The sequence below is a fragment of the Temnothorax americanus genome, unplaced genomic scaffold, assembly GCF_048541705.1.
Source record: "Temnothorax americanus isolate GAGA-0224 unplaced genomic scaffold, ASM4854170v1 Scaffold5, whole genome shotgun sequence".
NCBI classification, from domain to species: domain Eukaryota; kingdom Metazoa; phylum Arthropoda; class Insecta; order Hymenoptera; family Formicidae; genus Temnothorax; species Temnothorax americanus.
The window spans coordinates 1,304,363-1,323,148 of NW_027509657.1; the positions used below are offsets into that span (position 1 = coordinate 1,304,363).

An 18,786-nucleotide genomic window follows, 5' to 3' on the forward strand; every position below is an offset into this window, starting at 1 on the left:
TTTTGAGATTAATACTATTGAGATTAAATTTATATTATAAATCAATTAAAAGTTTACGCAATAAAATATATACACACATGCATGTATATCTATTTATCCGTTAATATTGTTTCTATTTAAAAGTGTTTCGCTCTTGGGAGAAAAAGATTTCAAAACACTATTCTAGAAGATCCTAAAAATGTTTTTATTGTGTCGTAAAGTTTCTCTCGCTGGCGCAATCTCACCTTAACTCGCTGCATTATACTTTCGTACGAAAAGTCGTTCCAGAGAGTTGTCGTATCAATCATCTGGAATAGGAAGTAAAATTTCTCAGGGTTTGCACTATTTGATATTCGATATTGATCTGGTATTAGGAATCAGATCAGAGAGAGAGAGGGAGAGAGCCGATGGAGCCGACAATATCTGGGGTGTTAACAATGGATTATAAGGGATCAGAAACAACCTTTACCCAGTTTACAATTCAAGGGTGAGTTGATCATATTTTTTTCCCGAAGGGCACACATTTTCTCGCGACTTTAATATTTATACAAGTCGCCGCGGTTTCAATATTAATGGTGTGCCTTCCAGTCCTAACTTTCTATAAAAGAATTATGAGGTATTACTTTATTGACCCGCTAAACAAGCAAAGTTATAAAAAACTGAGTTTTTCTATGTGACTTTATTATGGGAAAAAAGACCAAGATTTTCGAAAGAATTAACTGTGCCCCCTTCTAATCTGACATTAGTGTCTCAACATGTTTAATAAATTACAGTTATTTGGAAGAGCATATAAAAACGCGATTGCAAATGTTATGACAGGATTGCAAACAGAGAGGGAATCAAAATAACATAAATCAAATAACAAATAAAAAATTACCAAAGAGATCCCTAATATTTAGAAATCTTTAGTTCTCTACTCTGTTATAAAAAATCTTTTAAAAATAGCAATTGTGACAATAATTTCTTTCTGTAATGATAAATAATATTCTTATTAAAATTATATGCTATAGAAAACCATTAATTTATTTAATTGGAACTTCTTTTGTCAAAACGCTAAGTTGGGGACAGCAGCTATATCAGTTAACAAGAAAAATGGATAACAAGATCCTTTCCTCAGCGTTTATTCTTTTCGGATCATTCTGAATGGCCCGACCCTGTATATCGAACATTGTGAAGGATACACGACACCCCTGTGTAACGGGATACCAGCCGCCGGTGAGAAGAGAAGGTCGAAGTGTGTGGTGGAGGAAGATGATGAAGAAGACTTGTGTTCTGGTTTATAAAAATTGCTGCTGGAACATATCCTTGAAAGTCGAAACCACGCGAGAACGCCGGCGCCCATACATCACCGCTAACACGCTAATATTTTATTAACACGTTGACACACACAAGAATATAATACGATAAATAATTTATTTATTTTTTTTATTATTATATTATTTTCTTTTTTCAAATTTCCATTGAGCTGTAAATTGATTTTCTAAGATGCTCCACGACGACTTTTGATCTTATATTAGATTATAAATAGTATCTAAGAAAGCTTAATCGAAACTGTACAAAAAAAAGGATTAATCCTTATATAAATAATTATTATTTTAATTATTATTCGTATATTAGATTTAGCTGTATAACAGACAGAGCCATATATTACACAAGTATGACGTTTTAATTTTTTTTCTTATGGAAGGATTTCTTGCACTCTATCCAATCGCTACGCAAATCTGCGGAGAACGTATAGCATTTAGAGTGACACCGACAAAAATAAGTCGATTGCCTCACCGCGCTCTGCGTGCGTTGCGGCGCATCTTAATAAAAGAGCGTGCACATACGTCCTTCCGCCTCTGAGGCCGCCGGTGGCCATTTAGAAACCAATGAGCTTCTAATGAAGGTGGAGCTTGCGACGGAAATCTCCACCTACTCTTAAAACGCTCTATTTCCCTCCGCTCGTCGGGCGACGAGCGACACAGCGCGAGCCGAGAGAGGATCGCGGAGAACGCGAGAGAACGAGAGAGAGGAAGAGAGAGTGTGAGAGAGAGAGAGAGAGAGAGAGAGAGAGAAAGAGAGAGAGAGAGAAAGAGAGATCGGAGGTGGAGAGCCGATGAGGACCTTTAAGTACGTCTTAACTCGGCCAAGTCAGTTGGCATCTCGCTGCCCGAGAGCAAAATGACGCCTTCGTTTTCGAGCGCGATCCCGCGATCGGACGAGCCCGATCGGCAGGTTGTAACGCCGCTGTAACTCCGCGACAGTGGAAATTACGGTCTCCGCAGTTTACGTCACGCTTAACGCAAATTGCGATCTATGACGGACGTGTATCGATCGTTTAAGTTCGGAAGTGAATAGAGAACTTTCAAGCCAAGTTTGCTTTATGAGATAAAAGTTGGTCCAGCGGAAGGTTGATGAGAAAACGTGAGGGAAAAGTGGGGTAGTAGTCGGCGGGTATCAGGTATATATGTCAGGAAATTTTATGATCGAAGTTATAGGAGGCATAAGACTAACGAACTTGATCAAAACTCGGTGTAGAAGTTGCGAGAGTATAAAATTACGTTGATTGGAAAGCGCCAATTGTGAAATGTCAACTGGTATCGTAAAACTCCGGAGTATCGGATATCTCGTGATTTTGCGCAGCAGTGAGAACGAGATTAATTTCTAATCGTTAAACTTGAATTTTTCGACGTATTTCCATAAATATACCGCAATCAAGACCCAAGCATTAATAAAGTACGACATCATTGTTTTTCAATTTTTATTACTTTATTTACTCGATTTTATCAGTATCTTGCTGACATAAGAATTAGCTAGGGAAAAGAAAGAAAAAAAAATATGTAGAACAATATATCCATAATCGGTGAGGAAAGCTGAGGTCAAATCATGATCGTCGTCGCGCGATAAAATGCCAATTGCCGGGTACCGTAGTTTAAGGGTTAATAAGTTTAATCGACACTCGATAAGAATTGCCTCAGCTAGGTCATTGATTGGCCTAGCATAAAATTCAAATACGTCACGAGATTTTCAGATTTTTTTCAAAAGTCAATTCTTTCTATACCTAGATAAAAATTCAGTTGTACACATATGTATTATAGGCATTTATATTGTTTATAATTTTTTATAAATATAACAATATTACTTATGTGCATTTGTATATTATAATTAATACTTATGTGTATTAGCAATACGCACAATATATCTAATTATTTGATCAGTAATATAAATGGCAAGAAAATAAAGAGGCAATCACATAAAAAATGGTCAATTCGGAAAAAAAATTCAATAAATATCAAAGATCCGTGTTCTAATAATTGGGGCAGTCGGGAACTTCTCTAGCTAGAAAAATCACCGCTCTAATTATTATTCGGGCGGTGAGGGAATTCGGAACCCCGGATGTGTATACCTAACGACGACCAGAAGCCCGTAACGAATTGTAATTGAATTGGGACGCGTGCGCGGATTTTAACCGCCTGATTACGCTCATAAATATCGAAATTAGCATATTTTCCGACAGCGAAAGAAGCCAGATGAATTTTACTTGAATATTGAATGAGACGCGCGTGACAAATCGAAAATTGGACGACGCATGTGTATTAACATGTACATATATCTTTATAAAATTACCGCCGTAAGTGCAATAAGGCATTCGCCTGTGACGAGAATAATTTACGACGACAATTCAATTCGTATTGCCGTGTTCTTGAGATTTTAGCGATAATTTTAGAACGATCGATCGCAGTCAATTAATAAAACGACAATTTATAATAAATGCAAAATGAAAAAAAATGTACGTTTATATAAGATATAATTTATTAACAGTGATGCCGGAGGCTTTATTCTTTTCTGTCGCACATGTTTTGTCAATCACTTTTCTCGTCGAATCGTTTTTATAGAAAACAGTCTGTAAAAAGTGTTAATTTTTTTTATTATTTTACTTCTAAGTAATAATTAAATTAAAATACGTTTTTCTTGCAACGTATTTGGGTTTAACGTAATAACTTTTCGATGTTTCTTATACACATTTTCTGTTATATTTTTACATTACAGAAGGTGCTTAAACTGCCAAGAACATATTTCATCGTGAGAACGATATTAAATTATTGTACTTTATCAACGGTGTTTACGTCTATATACTCGGTTAAATTTTGCAAGACAGATCTACTAAGAGAATTATTTATATACGGTTGAATTTCAAACAGTCTATACGAACACTTTGCAACCGCTGGCACGTGGCCCTAATTGCACCGTCACGCTCGAGCTCGAAAATGCTTTAATTAACATTTCCCGAGACAAATTACGCATAAACGTGCGGGTTCCGCACACTCACCGCCACAAATAATCGTCATCCTTTATCGATCACATACGTTAAATTAATAAAATCTTTTATCCGAAATCTTTCGTTAAAAGATTCAAAATTCTATAGTTCAACGTGTGCACATATATTTTTCTATTTCAATTTAAAGCAAATAATTACAACTGAGAAAAGTAGATGTAGATTGATTTAAGTTCTGAAAAAAGACTGTTTCAAGAAATTGAGTTGATTGTAGCGGATTGGAATTGCTTTGCACCAAATCATTATCATCTTGTTGCTTTTCTGCCTCGTTCAAATTACGAATAGACCTAGATTCTAATACGTCACACCTCTATTTAGCCACACTTAGTGCTAAATGCGGACGCCCAATTCCAAATTTTAATCTCCCGATACGAAGATTGCGCTCAGGGTCAACGTGAGATAAATAGCATTACCCGATTTAACGTTAAACGGTTAAACGTATGACGAGAATATGTGCTACAATCAAGCCAATTCGCAAAAAATATTACGGTAAAACACGACCATAATTCATAACGCTGATCGTTGTAATTTCGATGTCACATTTTATATAATAACGTCTCAGATGGAAAATGATCACAAATGCTGCAGATTGGTTCGCCAGAAATATAAAGAAGAGAAAAGAGAAGGAGATATTATTATTAAATCGTTAAAACGACTGACTTTTTAGATATGATTGAATAATCATGTGTGTTACGAGAATTTGTCATAAATTATTACATTATTATCATTAATATATTAATAATATTAATCTGTATTATCACGTATGAAAAAATATACTTGAGAAGAAAGACTCACTATATATATTGTAAACATATCTACCAAGAAAAATTAATAAATAAATTTATTATAAGAATTAAATTGATTATAAGAAATTGATTACCACACAGTTATATTTCCTTTTCTCTTTTTGTTTTAACAAAAAATATACAGCCATGTATAATGAATAAGCGAGAGTGACAGAAATTAGAGTCATCATATGGAAAATTACTGTCTTTTCGGACACATGTATAGGCTTAAAAAAGTCCCTTAAAACGTAACGCCGCAAGGTCCACCCTTTTATTATTATACATATGTTGAAAATTCGTTTGACATCGTGGTGGAACACCAGCACGTGGACATGCGATATCGCGCCTCTCACAATATTTACACTGTAAACCTATATCTCGCTTGAATATCATCCAAAGTAGAACGATACACAAATGTGCGTTTCACGGCACACATCTCAGATTCATCTCGCACACACGTCTCATACGTCTTATATCACGTCGCGAATTGGCTCGTCCAGATTATCTTCGTGCATTTTGAATTTCCACTACAATTCCGAGCCTCGCTAATATTAAGTTTCTGGCTGATATTTTGAGAATCCCGGCTGAATAATCATGTCGCGTGAAATTAAACCGCGAGTCTGGTCGCAGCTTCGAGACGGATTACATCGTGTTTCAACGGTGTATATAGCACGGTGCAATTTGGCGCTAATAATAGCAAAGTGACAATAGTAAAAATGTAACTTTATATTGTTAATTCGAGTATAATTGCAATGTATCAATATTTCAAGACATTCTATCTCGCAGGTGAGATTCTATCTCGCGAAATTGAGACGACGATGCTCGCGTCGACGCCGGTGATATAAATACGCGGGATGTGAAGGATGTGTTAAAAAATTAGGAAGACCCCGCGAGAGAAGAGCGGAGAACTTGGCAATGGTATTCGTATATTGATTGCCATGCCGACGTGAGGGAAGGTGCAGCGCCAAAAGAGAGCGCGGTGGTGAAGAAAAAAAATGTTAGCCGCGACGGACGCGGAGCAAGGCGCGAACAACGGCGGCGCGATAGTGTCGCAGCTCGCGAATTCGCACACTCCGCAGGATTTCACGGTCTCGCGCCTGCTGTCCACGCCGACGCACTCCTTGGGTAAGGAATACGAAAGTATGGTATTTTATAATTGTATATAAAACGGGACATTGTGTTTAATTATCTAGCAAATTGTTAATTAAACGTTCTCATAACGAAAGACTTTTTAATGAAAGTTTCTTGATACTAACTTGCGAATAAGAAAGTTATTGCTTTCTCTTATTTTCCATCGTTAATTATTCGAAAATAGCACTCGATATTATTACTTTGTATAACTAGAATCTCACTATAATTATAATTTTATGAAATTGTACGTATACTATAATACTCGCACAATTAATTTCAATGGAATTTTACGGAATATGGAAAATGCGTTACCAGCGCATGAGAACGCAGCATCTATTGCGAGTGATTTAATCGTGTCCCTTCGCATTTAATCCGCGGTTCACGACGCACTTGATTTCATCGAAATCGCGCGTTTCCAGTCATGCTGCTCGCATTATGCCGCTTTGATGAATGCCCAAGTATAGAGGAGTCATTCAAAGAATGGCCGCGGCTGTTAGCCGACCCGCGCGCGCGTTCCTTTTTTTCCCCCTTTTTCCTTTCTTTTTTTCGATGCAGGCCGCCGGTATCGCGAGCGGCATCTTCGAGACCGCCACGTTTCGCTGTGCGATAGAGAGACCATCGAGAAAAATAATTTCGCATTCTTCTCGCGCAGCAACGTTTTTACTCGCGCGAAAAGTATATGTATAACCGTAAGCGATCGAGATTGACGTTCGTTCTGCGCGAACGATATTTCTATTATGTCGAAAATAACAGGTTTCGATATTTTCCGTCGAATATAATTGAATGTGCACATTTCGAAAAGGGCGCATCTCTGAAAATTAAAATTTTTCAGGAACGAAAAAAAAATTGATTTAATTTTAAACCATTGTACCCAGTGATACAAAACTATACAATTTGCATTTTAGAGTCCAGTCATAATAGAATATGAAAGAAAAAATATTTTTAAGGTATTACATTATATGATTAGAGTGAATATTCGTGAAAAGACCTATATAAGCCAAAAAATGCGAGATGTGCTCTTTTCGAAATTGCACATTTAATTACAATAAAACACTGGAAACTTTTAAATCTCGAAAAGCAAATTATACAACCATTTAACGTGAATATACAATAGCAGAAATTATATAACAATCTAATGCTTAAAGATGCCTAATAGGAAAATATGCCACTCTTTATCAGGAAAATAAATGAACAAAGAAATTTACAGTTATATTTCGAAGACCGCATTGACGGTGAGATATCACTGACAATTGTTACGTTTCATAGATTGCAGCGAGACTTCTTCTGCTGCTGGAAACAGAAGACCCAGGAGAAGCAGAACGACCTTCTCGGCGCAACAGTTAGCCGCGTTGGAAAGGGTCTTCGAGAAAACGCACTATCCGGATGCCTTCGTCCGCGAGGAACTGGCGACTAGGGTGTCCTTATCGGAGGCCAGAGTGCAGGTAATGTAATGTAATGTAGTTGCATGCTCCACTATGGTAAAAAGTAAAAGCCGGGACAGATGTAAACGAAAGTTTTTCTTTTGATAAATAGATTTATAAATTTTTGAGAAATATATTGTATACGTATATCAAAAATCTATCTAGAAATTTGTAAGAAAATAATTGACTCCTTTCTTCTTTATATTTATTATTTCATTTAACATATATATATGTTTACAGTCTAATAAAAAATTCTGGTTTGTTTGACTTTTTATGTTCAATTTTACTTTAATATTTCTAATTTCTAATAATGCACAGTAAAAACTATATACTATCTATATAATAAATACATAAATTGTATTGCTTGAGAGCTGATCTCTTTAGATTATATTTCTACTTATGTCATATAAATAACGAAAGCGTGAATTGTGGATTGGTGCGAAGCAATTAACAAATCATTTCCTATAATCATTTCGAATGCTTATTTCGTCCGACAAATATTTGATGCATTGTCAATTTCTCTTGGTGCGTAATTTAGATTATATAAACACGTTTGTACCCCATAGTCTCATTTATTTTACTGGCTTTAAGAATCTAAATATATAATAGAAGTGTGTGAAAAAAGCTCATAACGTTGATTGTCTCGAGGAACATACAACTGAATTGAAATCCAGAAAATATTAGATAAACGGAAATAAAGAATCAAATTGGGATACATCGGGAAAGTGGATCATTCGCACATTGAAGTTCGATCTTTGTTCCACCCTTTGGTCGAGGATGATGGAACGCGGCGGAACGACAAACCGCCGCCTCGAGATGTTCACCAACCGGCTAGCCAATCAACCGAGCGACCGACCAACCCACAGAGGAACGAGCGGACCGCTCTTTGAAGCTGTCTTCCACTCGGTAACCGAGAAGACTAGCTGTCCGAGAAAGTATCACGACGTGCACACGTGTTAGGCTCTTGTACCGAACGTAACGCGTCGTCAGTAACACGAGGGAAAGAAAGATGAAGAAGAAGGGGAGGAGGAGGCGGCGGAAGGTGGAGGTCGCGGACAGCTAGGCAGAAAATCGGAGGAGACAGGTTGTCAGAGCGGCGAGAGAGATGGGGAGAAAGAGAGAAAGATAGAGAGCTATGATTAGCCGGACGGCGACGCGCGCTCCAGCATCTGCGCGCTCCGGCGTCGTGCGTCGAGCACGTGTTTGCGTCGCCGTCGCCGTCGCCAGCGGTCCATGCCGCGTACACGGTACACGCGTCTGTCTGCGTCGTCGGTACGCCTGCCAGGAGCCGTCACGCTGTCCCGTCTTCGGTCGGCGCGCCGCGTCCTTCCATCCCTCCGGCCCCGCCGCGCCGCCGCGTCTTCCCGCTCGAAGACGCGAGATTTTTGGAGTAACGCGAGACGAGAAGGCGCGTCAATAGCGCGAGAGAGCGTATCAACTGTTTCGCCGACGGTTTTTCGTTAGAAGAGGTGATTCTCTGAGAGCGGAGAGCGCGTTCTTCAAATCGAATTTATTTGTCTTGTGCAAGCTTGGTCTTCCTCGCGAGTGATGTCGGACGAGGAGCATTTGCGATAGAGTCGGGCCATGTCAGATCCATTAGATTTTCGCCGAAGATGTTCCTAAAAGGCGGCGTGGCCCTTTGAGTCGGATTTGTTTGAGTTATATTCTAAGACTTCAATTCGTGGAATTTATTTGAGAGACAGGCGTACGCTTTTGAGAGATTCGGAAGAAACTCGATGAAGAGCCCTAATCAGTGAAGCTAAATTAATAAATATATACTTACACGTTATATAGATGACTAAAATTAAGATCCGCAAATGAATAAACTACCATCGCAGAGACGTTGAAGCACGACTTTGAGGAGCGTTAATCTTTTGGGTCATTAAATTGAATTTATTTATTGTGAATTTACTGTAATGCGTATCCAGACACGTTTTCAGCAACAATTACGCCCCCAATTCTATAATTGATTCTTAAAAATTATGTTTTCTTATTGTCGCGATCATGCATAGAAGTATAAAATTGCAATATTACTCTAGGAATTCTCTCTAGTCCTTATTTTATTGAAATTTTTATTCATCCAATGAATTTAACACCCCAGTATCAAAAGAATAAAGCGCACAGTAATTTTAATGTGCTCCTTTCATTTTTTAAATATTTTGTTTTTCTCTTTTTTTAGAAAATATTGAGTAAAACTATATATACCTACGTATTGTCCTCAATTAGTAATAAATTATAGAACAATCAAAAATATGCAACATGTAATAAAATAATAACAATGACTTTTAATTGAGATGTAAAAATCCCAGGTGACCATTTATGCAAAAAAAAAATCAAACACCCGTTCTCCCGGGTTAAAAATAGCAGATATATCCCCTCTGGTTTTCTTCTTTTATTATCCCCCAATCGCGCATAAAAACATCGCACATAGAGAGTTCGTTTTATCATTTTTCATTCTTGTCAATCCCCAGAGGATTTCATCTAATAATCGACAGCGCAGCTAAAAGCACCGCCAGCAAAAGTACCACGTCGTTTTTTCTGTGCAGGTGTGGTTCCAGAATCGGCGGGCGAAGTTCCGACGGAACGAGCGGAGCTCGGCGATGAGCCGGGGCGTCTCCGCGGGCAGGGAGATGGAGGCCGCGCTACCGCTGCGCCCGATCAGGGTGTCGCATCCTCCGCAGCATCCGGCGGAGAGCAACGCGGAATCGTCGCAGGGCGCGGCTGCTACCACCCAAGTGACGGCGCAGTATTCTTACGGCGATTATTGGCGAGCGACGCCGCAGCATTACGCGGTGCAAACCGCCGCCGCGACCGCCGCCGGCTGCCACGGCTTCGCCGCGAACGGCGGCCTGGCGAACGTCGGCCTGCCGCCGTACCATCATCATCATCATCAGGCCGACATCCACCACGGCACCCTCGACGGTGCCGCCGTGAACGGTCTGAGCGCTCTGAGGCTGCGGGCGCATCCCTACGGCTCGACGTATCCAGCGATGCACGCGAGTATGTGACACCGTCCCTGGAAGTCGAGTCTCCGAGAACGCGAGAATGTAACGCTAAGTCTTTGAATATGTAATTTAGCTCGAGAGAATTTAAGCTTTTGAAATCGAGATCGAATTTACTTAAATCGCACACACAAAGAAATATTTTTATAAAAAAAAAATACCTATATGAAAAATGATCTTCTCTCCTCGAAGTTATAAGACTTAAGACGCGGCGCGAAACTGTTCCTTAGGAAGTATCCAGTTATAAATTCGTGCATTGAAGACTGGAATATTTATTACGATTTTATTAACTTTCTTCTCTCGCGGAACAGACCGTTCGAGTTACTCCAATATTCTGGAGATATGAAGTGACGTAGATATGTGAAGAATAATTTATTGGGATTTTTATAAAAGTGACCAGAGTTTATTCGAATCATTCAAACCAAAGATAAGCTTGACTGTTAAGAATAAATTTGAGATCGTAGTCAATTCAAGATGATCTCGCGCAGCATCTAGCATCCCTGGGGCTATGTGCAAAAAAGGTAATTCGGATATTCTACGAATTATCGCTGCAAACGTCCAACGTTGATCGTGTGCCTTACAACCAACGACGATGTTTAACTGATTAGATTAGGTTTAAGCTGTAAGTTCTGAACACACAGGGTAACAAGTAAATAAGTCATAGCGCTTCTTTTTCCCGTCGATACAGTAGCATATTAAGTTATATGCGGAAGTGTATTGGAATATTTTTAAGTACAGGATATACAGACGGCATTCTACACGGATTCGTGGCCTTATACAGATATATGTAGATGGTATAGACAACATCGTGTGCAATAAAAACATTGAGATCGGAGAACGTCTTCGGGTATGTTTTCTCATTGATATATACATATAGGTATATAATCAGAAAAGTACACAACATATAGATATATGTAACAAATACATGTATATATGTACACATATCGAAATATATATTGGCACAGGATTAGAATACAGTCAGCCGACGTATACATATTGATCGTTATCCGTATTTTGTGTCTCACTCAATGTATTATTCTCCCTCAGCAGGTACTATGGAGTTTTTTAAGCTCGTGGCACAAAATGTTGGTGTAATTAAAGGTAAAGTGCGAATAACGCAAGATCTCACGTTCATAAAGTGGTGATTAAAATTATTTTCTTTATTAATTCTTCTTTTAAGATTTTTTAGATTTTAGATATATTTTTTTTAACTTGGACAATATTTTACATGGAATAACTTGAACTTTACAGCTTAAAAAGATATATATTACCTGCCGAGGGTTAAATATCAACGACTACATCAATCATGTTGGACCATTTGATAATGATGTTATAATTTAACAAGACAAACATTCAAAAAACATCAAAAGGATACCTACAAGGTATCCAAAACGTTATAGCGTCTAAAAATGGACGCTTTTTCAACATTTTTACAACATTTTTCCCGACTTGTATTGCCTTGACGAGTATATCAACAACCTTGAAAAATTTCATCGAATATAAAATTCGAGATTTCCATCTTCATAAATTCATTTAAGGTCGATTGTTACGATTGTTATTTCCAACATATTTTTTATTATGTGCCTCAGTACTATACCGTTACTTGAACATTCTGCACAGCGTTACTCCAGTCGAGCTTGGACGGCACCAGATAAAAAGCCGGTGCGATCTTGCTTCCGCAGGGGCACTGACTGCCAGCGATCCAGCTGTACGCGCCGAGTTTTGTGTTACATTTAGGACAGTTCAATTTGCCCTCAACGTTATGCGTAATGTCGGGCATCCAGGCCAACGGTTCTACGAAGTAGATCTTGTCGCAGAGCTCGACTCGCGCCGAGTCGTCTCTCCTCTGGATCAATTTGTCATAGCTCTCGCCGTCCTTCAGGACGCTTTTGACGCTGATATGCCGCCAGATCTGCTTCTCGCGCGGTGCATGGGGCAAAATGTTGCTGGCGCTCGCCACGATGCGACGGCACTTCTTACAACGATAAACCGACGGCTCAGGACGCATGGTTGTCAGCGCGGGATCCGGCTTGATTAGGTCGACGCAGCTCTGGGGAAGAATGCGAGCTTTGCGCACCTTGTCGGCGGCGATCTGCAAACGATACATCTTGAACTGCACATTGGTACTGTCGACGCCGTAGTCCATGTTCTCGTAGAGCCGCAACTGCGCCACGAAGCCGGGGTTCGGCGCGACAAAGCGACGCTTCGATTTCACCACTTGGAGCGCATTCACGAAGCTCAACTTGCGCTTCTTCATGATGTACGCGATCACCAGGGTAGCGGATCGCGACACGCCGAAGTAACAATGCACCAGTACCCTGCCGTCAGAGTCGAGGGCACGGTCGATGAATTCGTAGGAGTCTTCGAAGTGCGTCAGCAGATCTTCTCGCGGCATATCCGTCATTTGAATATACTTTATGATTAAATTCGGAAGACGTTCCTGGATCTTTCTTGGCAACGGACATGAATCTATCGTTAATATACGAGTTATTCCAGCGTCCTTCAGCCAGTCAACATCTGTGGCAGCCGTCAGATTACCCAGGAACAAGCCCGGCTCGATCTCGTCAAAGCTGCACGGACCAGCATCAAAATCTTCTCTCGTTAACTTACTCTTGTCTCCCTTCGCCATACTCAGCACTCTGCAATCATGAGCGAAGCTGCGGAGGATATTTCTGAACCTAATCTTACCATTAGGATTGCTATCTACTTCATCGCATCCAAAATAGGTGGCGGATCAAATTATGACGCATTCCACATTGATAGATAACATTTAAATTGAAACAACTGGTACAGGAACGGAGAGTGGAAGTTGAAAAGGTGGAAGTACATTTTCGCTACATGTTTAGGTCCAATGGCACTTATTTAATTATTATTCTCTATTTACATATATCATCCTTATAAAGATAAACATATATAAATATATTACTGAACAAAATATAAACAGGATAAAACTTAGAGATCACTAAAATTAAACGTATGTTCAATAAGTAAAATGTCTGCGGTACACTAGCAGTTCGCAAGCAGATGCGGGCAGAATATTACAGTAGATTAGCATCAACCGCATCTGTATTACTCATTTCTGCTAGCAGAGCTCGCCGGTAGAGATTAAGCAAAATCTGTCTGATTTCGCGTAATCATTAAAAACGGAATATCATTTCCGCTATCAATTTGTTATCACAATAGGCTAACAGATTCCGTCAGATTTCTGCCGGCAAGATTTGTAGCAGACACTTTGCAAAATCTATTTTCGACAGATTTGACTAAAGATAAACCACAAGCAACACTAAACATGTGAGGGATGGATGAATTGGCTAATCGCGATAGACCAAGGGACACGATAAATTAATGGTATAAATTATAAAATAAACTTGCCTGGACAAAGAAAAGGTCATCCTTGTCGACAAAAGTATACAATACAGTAATAACGGCCATCAGATCTACTTTGGAGAGACATGCCTTGAAAAGAAGATTATGTCGTTCGACTTGCAACTCACTTGGTGCCTCGTGATTTCTATTAAAGTATCTCGAATAACAAAACGACACGCGCGCGATATTCCACCTGCTGCAGTCCGACGGGACTATTCAAAGAGGACGGCTTTCGCGATCACAATGATCACATCGTCTTCGAGAACTTTCGGGTCTACGCAAACGCAACGAGCCGGTGACGCTCAATTGCGAAATATCGCCGCTATCCAACATCCAACCAACGTTACTGTCATCGAAAATGTAAATAACAATTCTCAGAATCAGCTGTGCACCTCAACGATTCTCACATCGCGTCCCGTAGTGGCCGTAGTGCCGTACAGTGCCGTAGTTCGGTGCGTTCGGTCAGAAAGAAGTGGATGTATCGAAAAGTGGATGTATACATAGCACGGACATGGACCAAATTCTCATCGACAGCATCGAAAAGTGGATGTGACTCGTAGTTCCAATTTCTGAAAGTGGATGTGTGGCGCTACTGTACGGCCTGCAAAAGCGTTCCAAGAAAATCGCCGTCATTGCGCCTCTCATACTCTCATCCTTCTCTCTGGTTCGGTATATTCGAAGATAAACCCAGGCTGCTGCCAGTGAAAGAAGTGAAATTGGCAGTACTGAAAGTCACTGCGTTTCCATGTGCGATGACATCACGTGCCGGATAGAAGAGCAAATTACCATTGGGAGACTGCTAGAGCCACCTTTCCTTGCCTCTCGCCTCGCTGTACGTGCTGTGCTGCGCACGCGGAAAAAGTGAGGTTAGGTTAGGTTAAGGCGTGCGACGTCGTGCTGGACCAGCTGGAGACGGACGACCGCGCGTGAGGCCGTGTCTGCCGTGAGCGATGTCGAGCAAGGCCAGAAGCAGGAACGGCGACGCGATCGAGAATGGTGCGGCCGACGATGTCGCGACGAAGCTCGCGGACGTGGAGCTCGGCGAGGAGACGCCGAGCAAGAAGCTCACGCACAAGGAGAAGAAGAAGCTGAAGAAGCAGCAGGAGTACGAGCGGACGGTGGAGATGATGACGAGGGCGGGCGGACAGGGTCACAGCGAGCTCGAGTCCAATTTCACAATTTCGCAGAGCCAGACGCAGCAGCGCGGTAATCAGCAGCTGGACAACGCGGTTGATATTAAGGTGGAGAACTTCAGCATAGCGGCCAAGGGCAAGGAGCTCTTTACCAACGCCAGCTTGCTCATAGCGCAGGGCAGGCGGTACGGCCTCGTGGGACCGAACGGGTAGGCTCTTGCTTTGCTGCATCCAACAGGCTTCAGAGATCTCAGTTGTTACTATAAAACAAGCGTTACAAGTGGCAATTACATCTTACAAAACTTGAGAATTCCTTCTTAATCAATTATTCGCAATTTAAACAGACTTTGATTTTGTTATCGTACGTTGACGTTTGATTCTCTAACAAATTTGCTGAAAGGTATGCGTTTTTACCAGAGTTATGTATAAAAATATTCACCTGAATCTGAAAAATTCAGTGCATTATTTACATGTACAAAAATGTAGTGTGTAATCTTTATCCATCTCTATATACTTCATAAAACTTAAGAATTTTCTACTTATTCAAATATTTGCAATTTAAGCAGATTTCAAGTTTGCAATTGTACCTTGACATTTGATTCTCTAACAAATTTGCCGAAAAGTATGCATTTTTACCAGAGTTGTGTATCAAAGTATTCAACTGAGTCTGAAAAATTCAGTGTATTATAATTTACATGCATAAAAATTATAGTATCTAACCCTTAGGTCAAATATTTTATGGATTATCATAATATTAATAAATTTGCATATTATATATAATATATTATAGAAATTACATATTTTGTAAAAGAAGCAACGTTTCTTACCAACAGTATATCATTTTTTATATTCTTTTTTTATCTCAGTCACGGCAAAACTACCTTGCTTCGCCATATAGCCAACAGAGCCTTTAATATTCCGCCTACGATAGACGTTTTATATTGTGAACAAGAAGTTATAGCGGATGATACTCCGGCTGTAGAAGTAGTGCTCAAAGCTGATGTAAAGTGCACGGAGCTTCAAGCGGAATGCAAAAAGTTGGAGGAGTTGACAGAACAAGGGGATACCACTGTGCAGAACAGATTGCAAGAGGTAATTTAAATCATCGTTTTTATGAACTTCGAACTTTTTCTCTGAAAAATAATTGATAAGTTATAGGAAAAGATAATCTGTAATTTTATTATTCGTCAATTTCTCTTTCTATGTTTTCAACTTTATTTTCTTTTCGAAGAAGTTGTGACTGTTGAAAAATTGGACTAATACGATTTGTACGTTATTTTCAGGTGTACGATGAATTGAAGGTCATCGGAGCGGATTCGGCGGAGCCGCGAGCCAGGCGGATCCTCGCCGGTTTGGGATTCAATCGTGCAATGCAAAATCGCGCGACGAAGAACTTCTCTGGTGGTTGGCGAATGCGCGTTTCGCTGGCGAGAGCGCTCTTCTTGGAGCCCACGTTGTTGCTGTTGGACGAACCTACAAATCATTTAGATTTGAACGCGGTAATCTGGCTGGACAACTACTTACAAGCCTGGAAAAAGACTCTGCTAGTTGTATCGCATGACCAGAGTTTCTTGGACAATGTGTGCACGGACGTGATACATTTGGATCAGCAAAAGTTGTTCTATTACAAGGGAAATTATAGCATGTTTAAAAAGATGTACGAGCAAAAGAGAAAGGAAATGATAAAGGCGTATGAGAAGCAGGAAAAACGCTTGAAGGATCTCAAAGCGTCCGGGCAGAGTAAGAAGCAAGCTGAGAAGAGACAAAAAGAGGCGCTCACAAGGAAGCAAGAAAAGAATCGGACGAAGATGCAGAAACAGGAAGAGGATACCGGACCCACGGAACTGTTACAAAAGCCAAGGGAATACATAGTGAAATTCACTTTTCCAGATCCACCGCCGTTGCAACCTCCGATTCTTGGTCTGCAAAGTATGTAACTAGCTCTTCTATTTGCTCAATTATTCATCAAATTGCATTTGGTAGTTACTTGAGAAGAAAACCATCATCAATACGAAGTAACGTAACAAAAATATATAAGTTGTATATTTAATTTCTTGTAGATGTAACATTCTGTTACGAAGGACAGAAACCGTTGTTCATTGACGCGGATTTCGGTATAGACTTGAGTTCCCGAGTAGCAATACTAGGCCCCAATGGCGTCGGTAAATCTACCTTCCTGAAATTACTAATGAGTGACATAACGCCTCAGAAGGGAGAAGTTTCAAAGAATCATCGACTGGTAAGTGCAAGATAGCATGTGTTAAACGACTAAATCATGCTTTCTTTATTTTTCAAACATTTTTTAAATCTTTATTTTTAAACCTAAAGTAAATTTGTCGCCAACAATATAATAAACAATTAGACTTTTATTTCATCCGACTACGATTGAATCATCGTGACCTTAATCGTCAAGACGTTTAACGTTTAACGTACATCAATGGTCGAATTGTCACGATGATTATTTGCCAATTTTAGTCGGATGAAATGAAAGTCTAATTGTCTTTATTTTTAACTTCTTTTAATAACTATATATCGCATATAATCTGTTATTTTAAATTAATTTATGTCTTACAGAGGATAGGAAGGTTTGACCAGCATTCTGGCGAGCACTTAACTGCCGAAGAGACCCCGGCGGAATATCTAATGCGACTATTCGATCTTCCATATGAAAAGGCGCGTAAGCAACTGGGCACTTTCGGCCTCAGCTCTCACGCGCATACCATCAAGATGAAGGACTTGTCAGGCGGTCAAAAGGCGCGCGTTGCGTTGGCCGAGCTCTGTCTAAACGCGCCGGACGTGCTGATCCTGGACGAGCCGACCAACAATCTCGACATAGAGTCCATCGACGCCCTGGCGGACGCCATAAACGAGTATAAAGGTGGTGTTATCATCGTTTCGCACGACGAACGACTGATTCGAGATACGGAATGTTGTCTCTACGTGATCGAGAACCAACAGATTAACGCTATCGACGGCGATTTCGACGACTACAGAAAAGAACTGCTCGAGAGCCTGGGAGAGGTCATCAACAATCCCAGCATAGCTGCAAATGCTGCCGTTGAACAATAATCGTCGGCCAATTAGCGTAATTGACATCTTGGTGGCCTGTAATAATGTATGTAAAAGCGATAATTGGATTGCGATTGAAGCCTTCGTACGGATGCCCGTTTCTCCTAAGAGAGCGCCGGATCCAAATTTTGTATTATAAATACCGTGCAACCGAGTGTAAAAAATAAATTGTTACCAACATGGGGTTTGAGTCAATTTAAAAAAAAAAAAAATTAATCCAAGGTTATTCTTTTGTGTCAATGTAATTTATTAATTCTTTTTTAATTTCATCAAGATGTAAGGCTGCCTGATTGTTGCTGCTTTTTGCACCGTAAGGTTTTCTCTCGGTTTCCTCCAATAATCAGTTTTTATTCTTTGTAACTGAATTTTTTATCTCTTTTTCTCTAACGTCTAATTGTGTATATATTTTAAGTATGTACCAAAAGTAACAATATAGCTACAAATGACAGGATATGATGTAATAAGAGTACTTGCTAGAATATTATATGTATATAGCACGTGCCCAAAGTCATGATAAAAAGGTGCAACCATGATAAAAAGAGCTGTTCCTCGACTGCACTTCCCGTACTCCTCTTCTTTTCT

At 39.9% G+C, this 18,786-nt stretch overlaps 3 protein-coding genes across 6 annotated transcripts; 2 read left to right on the forward strand and 1 right to left on the reverse strand.

Annotated features, from left to right (window-relative positions):
• The first annotated feature begins 2,101 nt into the window (after nucleotides 1-2,101).
• On the forward strand, nucleotides 2,102-11,613 carry LOC143903970 (uncharacterized). 2 transcript variants are annotated; one of them, XM_077418113.1, is made up of 4 exons: nucleotides 2,102-2,422; nucleotides 5,869-6,207; nucleotides 7,480-7,655; nucleotides 10,181-11,613. In XM_077418113.1, the coding sequence occupies exons 2-4, from the start codon at nucleotides 6,078-6,080 to the stop codon at nucleotides 10,640-10,642; spliced, it is 768 nt and encodes a 255-aa protein (XP_077274239.1). In that variant the 5' UTR covers nucleotides 2,102-2,422; nucleotides 5,869-6,077; the 3' UTR covers nucleotides 10,643-11,613. The 2 variants fall into 2 exon arrangements, with proteins under 2 accessions (XP_077274239.1, XP_077274241.1); XM_077418115.1 differs by lacking the exon at nucleotides 2,102-2,422 and adding an exon at nucleotides 5,399-5,800.
• Nucleotides 11,303-14,557, reverse strand: Mkp-4 (dual specificity protein phosphatase MPK-4). Of its 3 annotated transcripts, none has more exons than XM_077418107.1 (2): nucleotides 14,009-14,557; nucleotides 11,303-13,275 (listed from the first exon to the last, which is right to left on the reverse strand). In XM_077418107.1, exons 1-2 carry the CDS (start codon nucleotides 14,026-14,028, stop codon nucleotides 12,228-12,230), a joined length of 1,068 nt encoding a protein of 355 aa, XP_077274233.1. In that variant the 5' UTR covers nucleotides 14,029-14,557; the 3' UTR covers nucleotides 11,303-12,227. The 3 variants fall into 3 exon arrangements, with proteins under 3 accessions (XP_077274233.1, XP_077274234.1, XP_077274235.1); XM_077418108.1 differs by having other exon boundaries at nucleotides 14,131-14,556; XM_077418109.1 differs by having other exon boundaries at nucleotides 11,303-13,293; nucleotides 14,131-14,556.
• A 166-nt stretch (nucleotides 14,558-14,723) lies between these two features.
• Nucleotides 14,724-18,384, forward strand: LOC143903964 (ATP-binding cassette sub-family F member 1). Its single transcript, XM_077418097.1, has 5 exons — nucleotides 14,724-15,344; nucleotides 16,002-16,227; nucleotides 16,419-17,064; nucleotides 17,196-17,374; nucleotides 17,710-18,384. Exons 1-5 carry the CDS (start codon nucleotides 14,953-14,955, stop codon nucleotides 18,202-18,204), a joined length of 1,938 nt encoding a protein of 645 aa, XP_077274223.1. The 5' UTR covers nucleotides 14,724-14,952; the 3' UTR covers nucleotides 18,205-18,384.
• The last annotated feature ends 402 nt before the right edge of the window (nucleotides 18,385-18,786 follow it).